This window comes from Hevea brasiliensis, chromosome 10 (assembly GCF_030052815.1).
Source record: "Hevea brasiliensis isolate MT/VB/25A 57/8 chromosome 10, ASM3005281v1, whole genome shotgun sequence".
Taxonomy (NCBI): domain Eukaryota; kingdom Viridiplantae; phylum Streptophyta; class Magnoliopsida; order Malpighiales; family Euphorbiaceae; genus Hevea; species Hevea brasiliensis.
Window position 1 is genome coordinate 91,450,524 of NC_079502.1, and position 7,480 is coordinate 91,458,003.

Genomic DNA, 7,480 nt, shown 5'->3' on the forward strand with positions numbered 1-7,480 from the left:
AGTTCAAACTGAACAAACTGAACCGAACTGCCTTAATTTGGTAATTCGATTCGATTTTTAAAATAATTCAATTTGGTTCAGTTTCATATTATAAAAATTTCTATTATTTTGGTTCGGTTTGGTTCGGTTTTGAAGAAAAAAAATCGATTAAACCGAACCAAAATGAATAGTTTTATTTGAATTATTTTTATGAGAAATTTATGAATTATATGTAATTATATATATATATATATATATATATATATATATATATATATATATATATATATTATTTAATTTCATTGATTAATGGTTATTAAGTTCAAACCAAGGCCAAAATTAGACTAAATAACTTGAAATCAATAAAAAATAAAACCAATCGATTTGAACCAAATCGAACAGAAATAAAGCGGTTTGGTTCAATTCAATTTTTCATACATTTTGATTTAATTCGATTTCTAAAATATGTAATTCAGTTTTCATGATTTAATTCAATTCAGTTCGATTCGGTTCGGTTCAATTTAAACCGAATGCTCACCCCTACTTTTATGCCAAGCAGCATCATTTTCATGAATTTGCTCTCACAAGTATTGCGCTTAGCTGGTCCCAAGCCCGGATAAAGGAGGAGGGTTGCGATAGGTGATAACTAGCAAAAAATTTCGTCACACCCTATGATATGGATTCAAATGATATAAAAGTTGGGGCGTCCTCTACTAACGACGCCCTACATCGGAGCCCGGGTGTAGTGAGAAATATGCAAGGGTGTAGGGCATTCACCGAAAGCGACGCTCCATGCCGGCGCCCGGGTGTGGTGTTAAGTGAGTAAGGGTTCCCACATCATGGACTGGTGTGGGTAAAGAAGTTAGTCCATAGGACAGATAGTAGAATAAATAGTGAAACAGAACACAAGATAGACATAGAAAACAATAGAAGATATCATAGAAGGAGACCAATTAGGAAGGAGCAGGATAGGAGGAGGATCAGGATTGGTACTTGGAATGTTGGATCACTTACAAGAAAATTAATGGAGCTTGTGGATACCTTAGAAAGGAGAAGGGTGAATATTGCTTGCATTCAGGAGATTAAATGGGTAGGAGAGAAAAGTAAGGAAATGGGTAATTCAGGGTACAAACTGTGGTTTACCGGAAAAGAGAGAAACAAGAACGGAGTAGGCATAATCATAAACAGGACATTGAAAGACGCAGTAATAGCTGTGAAAAGAGTAGGAGATAGAATTATACTAGTAAAGCTAGTACTAGAAGGAGAAACAATAAATATAGTTAGTGCTTATGCCCCACAAATAGGACTAGACAGTGAGAGTAAACAAAGGTTTTGGGAAGATATGGATGATTTAATGCAAAGCATATCGAATGAAGAGAATGTTTTCATTGGTGGAGATTTGAATGGGCATGTAGGAAGTGATAGACAAGGTTATGAGAATGTTCATGGAGGTTTTGGTTTTGGCAATCGAAATAAGGAGGAAAAAGCATCTTGGATTTTGCTATGGCATACGACCTAATACTAGCAAATACCTACTTTATAAAAAGAGAGTCACATTTAGTGACTTTCAAAAGTGGGCAACATAGAAGCCAAATCGACTTCCTCTTAACTAGGAAGACAAATAGAGCTCTATGCAAGGATTGCAAGGTCATTCTAGGAGAAGCTTTAACAAGTTAACATCGGTTGGTGGTCTTGGATGTCAAGTTTAGGAACAATTCAAGTAAGGTCAGAAAAAATAGTGTAGCTCGAACAAAGTGGTGGGAGTTCAAAGGAGTAAAGCAAGTGAAGTTCAAAAATGAGCTTCTCGAGTCCGAAGTATGGAAGCTGGATATGGAGGCCAATGATATGTGGATACAAATGGCATCAAAGATTAGAGAAGTAGCTAGAAAAGTACTTGGAGAGTCTAAAGGACATGAACCACCCTCAAAAGAGAAATGGTAGTGGAATGAGGAAGTATAAAAGGCAGTAAAGAGAAAAAGGGAATGGTATAAGAAATTACCTAAATGTGATAATAATGAGGCATATGAACAGTACAAGATAGCAAAGAAAGAGGCAAAAAAGGTAGTTAGTCAAGCAAGAGCACAGGCCTTTGAAAAGTTATATGAGAAACTTGGAACTAAAGAAGGGGAGAAAGATATTTATAGATTAGCAAGGAGGAGAGAAAGGAAATGTCTAGATCTCAATCAAGTTAGGTGCATTAAGGATAAAGAAGGAAAAGTGTTGGTGAAAGATGAGGACATTAAAGAAAGATGGAGAAATTATTTTAATGATCTCTTTAATAATAGTCAAAATGGTAATAACGTGAATATAGATTATAGAACAATAGAAAAGAAAGTGAATTATACTAGAAGGATTAGATCTTTAGAAGTAAAGGAAGCACTTAAGAAAATGAAAGTGGGTAAAGCCTGTGGACCCGATGAAATACCAATTGAAGTTTGGAAGTATTTGAGAGATATGGGAGTGGCATGGTTAACTAAATTATTTAATAAGATTCTAAACTCAAAGAAAATGCCTGATGAATGGAGAAAGAGTATTTTAGTACCTATTTTTAAAAATAAAGGAGACATACAGAGTTGTGCAAACTATAGGGGAATTAAACTCATGAGCCATACTATGAAGTTGTGGGAAAGAGTTGTGGAGCATAGACTACGTCATGATACTTCTATCTCTCTCAATCAATTTGGTTTCATGCCCGGTCGTTCAACTATGGAACCGATCTTTCTCATTAGAAGCTTGATGGAGAAATATAGAGATGTGAAGAAAGATCTACACATGGTTTTTATTGATTTGGAGAAGGCTTATGATAGTGTTCCAAGAGAGGTCTTATAGAATGTGTTAGAACAAAAGAGAGTATCCATTAGGTACATACAAGTATTGAAAGATATGTATGAAGGAGCAACTACTATTGTGCGCACAGTGGGAGGGGACACAAGAGATTTTCCGATCTTAATTGGATTACACCAAGGATTAGCCATAACCCCTTACCTTTTTACATTAGTTTAGATGAACTGACGAAACATATACAAGAGAGTATTCCTTGGTGCATGATGTTTGCGGATGATATTGTTCTGATAGATGAGACACGAGAAAGAGTCAATAGAAAGCTAGAACTTTGGAGAAGTACTCTAGAGTTAAAGGGTTTTAAGTTAAGTAGAATGAAGACAAAATACATGCATTGCAAGTTCAGTGAAGGCCAAACTGGTGATAGGGAAGGAGTTACTTTGAATGGAGTTATACTGCCCCAAAGTAATCACTTTAAATATCTAGGCTCAGTCCTTCAAGTAGATAGGGGATGTGAGGAGGATGTTAGTCATAGGATTAAAGCCGGATGGTTTAAGTGGAGACGTGCCATGGGAGTTTTATGTAATCATAAGATTCCCAATAAATTGAAATGAAAATTTTACCGTACAGCCATACGACCGACTATGTTATATGGTAGTGAGTATTGGGCACTGAAAGAGTCGTATGCATCTAAGATAAGAGTTGCAGAGATGAGAATGTTAAGATGGATGAGTGGCCATACTAGACTAGATAAAGTCCGTAATGAGAGTATTAGAGAAAAGGTAGAAGTGGTGCCAATTGAAGATAAGTTGAGAGAAGAAAGATTGAGGTGGTTTGGTCATGTGAAGAGTAGACATACGGAGGCTCCAGTTAGACAAGTAGAGCACATTAGGTTAGAGGATAGAAAGAAAAAAAGGGGTAGACCTAAATTGACTTGGAGGAGAGTAGTACAACATGACCTAGAAGCATTACATATTTCTGAGGATTTAACCCAAAATCGTTCAGAGTGGAGAAAGCGAATCCATATAGCCGACCCCAAATTTTTGGGATAAAGGCTTAGTTGAGTTGAGTTGAGTTGAGTTGAGTTGTTCTCACAAGTATTGCAATTTTGATGTAAATCTAGAGTTATTTGTTAAAAAACCCTTGGACTTTTGCGCTTCAAATCCACCATAAAATTAAAGAAAAAGCACTCAAGTAACAATTTTAAAGTGATGCAGTTTAAATGAATTATATTATTTGAAAAAAAAAATTGAATATTGACATGAATGTGCTCAATTATTTTTACATTTTTTCCTTATTTATAATGAAATAAATATAATAATAAATTTCATGAAAATAATTAAATTTTTACAAAATTAAACTATATTTGGCATAATTTTTTTTATTGGTGATATAACTTTCCCAGATGATTAATCGAAAATTCTCTCCTTTATAAAAAAAATATGAAAAAAAAAAGAAAATTATCTATTAAATGCTTAAAAAGTATCTTTTTTATTTAAAATAATTGAATTTTAGTAATTTTCTAAATATGAAAATGAAACATATAGATTTATTTTCAAACTTTTCCGTGCACTTTTATTAGTATAGCTGGAAAGCCATAGAAGAATATACAAAGACCAAAACCAAAACAGCTAACCGATCCTCTTAACTGGCAACAATAAAATTATACGATGCTGAAATTATCTCTTAATCATTTGAGTCTGAGAATGATTTTCCCGTAATTAGAAAGCAGACAACACTTAAACATTTAAACATCAAATACATCCAACGATATATAATTAAGCCAGAAACGGCTTTATTGTTCAGAAGATTCAGAAAAGTTTGGAATTGGATCGTCTTCATGGCTTGGTAGCAGCAGCCAAGGTGTTTCCAATGTCAATAACAAACCGATATTTAACATCATTTTTAGCCAAACGCTCCATTGCTTCGTTCACATACTCAATTGGGACAAGTTCAATATCAGCTTTTATGTTGTGTTTGGCTGCAAAATCAATCATCTCTTGAGTCTCCTTCATTCCTCCAATGCCACTCCCAGCAACAACCTTCCTTCCTGTTTTTCACTTATAATTAGCACTAATTAATACTCTAAATTAATGCATAATAATTATTAAGTATATATTAATTACCGGCAATCAAAGGAAAGACAGGTAGCTCGAGAGGCTTTTCTGGAACACCAACCAATACAAGCTTCCCATCAGTCTTCAACAATCCAAGTAATGGCAAGATGGGATGAACTGCAGCCACTGTATCTAGGATTCCATCCAATGTGCCCATTGCTTCCTACACAACGCAGTTTATTTATATTATTCTATTCCATTAAACTCCAACTTGAAACCTTATCTAAATTGAGAGAATCTAGTCAGAGTTAACAAATGGATTGGGCCGGACGGATTCAACTCATTTCTAGTTAGAGTTATAGTAATCACCTGCATTTGGGCCTGGTCACGACTGACCAAAAAAGAGTCAGCACCAAGTTTGGTGATTGCATCGTGTTTCTTGTCAGGGGATGTACTAATCACGGTGACTTTAGCTCCTAAAGCCTTGGCAAATCTAACAGCAACATGACCAAGACCACCCAGGCCAACCACACCAACATGCTTACCAGGTTCTGCTAATCCAAAATATTTCAAGGGACTATAAACTGTGACCCCAGCACAAAGGAGAGGAGCACCAGCATCAAGTGGCATATTTTCTGGGAAATTGACAACGTAACGCTGATTAACGATCATGTGATCTGAATAGCCTCCATAAGTGATTGTTCCATCGGAGTAAATGGAATTGTAGGTGAGTATCATCTTGGGACAGTAATTCTCAAGGTCATTGTTACAGTTGTCGCAAGAATGACACGCACCCACCATGCACCCTACTCCCACTTTGTCTCCCACCTTCACATTTTTCACCTTCCTCCCAACCTCGGTCACTTCCCCTACAATTTCATGCCTGCACATCGCATTCCATTGCTACCAAAACTTAATTGAAAAATGTTTAATGTAAATATTGAAATAAATTATTAAGATATCATATATCTGGAACTTAAAACTGATAATTTTGAAGACAGACTCAAATATTGAACTAAAACTTAGCCCCCATTTGTTTAATGAAAAAATTTTTCTTGACGTATTTTGTAACATTTGGGATATTCAAAAAAATAATTAACCGAAAGATACTTTTTTATAAGGGAATAATTAAGTCATTTCTCAAAAGTATTTATATAAACATGATATAAATACATACCATTATTTTAATATTGTAATTAAATAAAAAAATTTTTTATTATAGTAAATAATATTATGAATGAATTCACGTATTATTAAATATATTTTTATTATTAATTAAAGGCTAAATTGTTCAAATCAGGATTAAAATAATTATAAAAGTGCAAAATATTTTTTTTATATAATTTAAATATATAGAATGTAAAGCTCTAATCATTAAAGTGGATATCCACTTTATAATAATAGAAAGGATAAGATGTGCTATAAAAATATGCCCAAACTTTAACTTAAAAAATAAAATTATGAAAAAAATAAAAATATTATTTAAAATAAAGTAGAAAAGTAAAATTATATCGTATTTTTATTGGAAAGATTAAAAATATTAATAAAAAAATAAAATTAATAAATATTTACTTTAATATTTTTTTATATTATAAAAATTCTTGAAAGATAAAGAAGCCTGGTATGCAAATGTTAATTCGATCTACAAAGTAAATAAAATTTAAATGTAATTTTGCCCAATGCATACACATGTGAAGAAACTTCGTAATTTATTCATAATAATATATATGAACTCACCCGGGAACAATAGGGTACATAGACACACCCCAGTCATTCTTCAAGTTGTGAAGATCAGTATGGCAAATCCCACAAAACAACACCTTAAACCTTACATCTTCCTCACCAGTAGCTCTGCAAATAGTCTCATTTAGACCCAAACAACAACATGAACATAATATCCATCCATCATTAACTAATTAAATTAAAAGGAAACAAATTAAACAATATAATAACCTTCTTGAGAAAACGAAGGGAGAAAGATGACCAGATTGATCTCTAGCTGCCCATCCAAAGGCCTTTACAGGGTGTTCTTGTTCTGGCAACAACTTCGCCATAGCTTTTGCCTTTCCGAAACTGTATAAGATGAGAGAGAGAGAGAGAGAGAGAGAGAGAGAGAGAGAGAGGTGATGTTGTCGATTCGGAGGAGTGAAGTGGGCTGCACAGTGATCGAAGCGGTGCTTATATAATATTCGTAGCCAATAGGTGTGAATTTACGGCACTAAAAATCATTTAATACACTTTATTAATTTAAAGAATTACAATTTATAATTTATTAAATATAATTTACATCTATTTAATATAATTTTTCATTCGAATTGTTATTAAAATTATATTCCTTTATATTAATAGTTTGTCTTAAAATAAATCTATTTATATCCATAGTGTGAAATGTGCCAGTATATATATATATATATATATATATATATATATATATATATATATATATATATATATATATATATATATATATACCCATTATGGAAGTAAGGGCCCATGTCAATAACTCCATGACACTAACCATGCCATCCACAACAGTCTAGAGATAAGATTTTATGATGTAAACTTTTTTTACTGTTATAATAAATAATGAATAGAATGTAGGAAATGATAAAATGTTTTGAGGATTTTAATAATTTTATCCTAAATTTTATTTTTAAATAAAA

The 7,480-nt window shown here is 33.0% G+C and overlaps 1 protein-coding gene across 1 annotated transcript; it reads right to left on the reverse strand.

Annotated features, from left to right (window-relative positions):
* Window positions 1-4,409: 4,409 nt before the first annotated feature.
* Window positions 4,410-6,979, reverse strand: LOC110651640 (8-hydroxygeraniol dehydrogenase). Its single transcript, XM_021807022.2, has 5 exons — window positions 6,771-6,979; window positions 6,555-6,668; window positions 5,187-5,700; window positions 4,887-5,040; window positions 4,410-4,810 (listed from the first exon to the last, which is right to left on the reverse strand). Exons 1-5 carry the CDS (start codon window positions 6,869-6,871, stop codon window positions 4,599-4,601), a joined length of 1,095 nt encoding a protein of 364 aa, XP_021662714.2. The 5' UTR covers window positions 6,872-6,979; the 3' UTR covers window positions 4,410-4,598.
* Between the last annotated feature and the right edge of the window lie 501 nt (window positions 6,980-7,480).

Bases quoted from the DNA above. Each gene is read 5' to 3' on its own strand.
- LOC110651640 (XM_021807022.2), bottom strand. From the start codon at position 6,871: ATGGCGAAGTTGTTGCCAGAACAAGAACACCCTGTAAAGGCCTTTGGA. The intron at 6,669-6,770 runs GTTATTATATTG...GACTATTTGCAG, and splicing joins CCCTTCGTTTTCTCAAGAAG to AGCTACTGGTGAGGAAGATG. The intron at 5,701-6,554 runs GTGAGTTCATAT...TGCGATGTGCAG, and splicing joins ATGTACCCTATTGTTCCCGG to GCATGAAATTGTAGGGGAAG.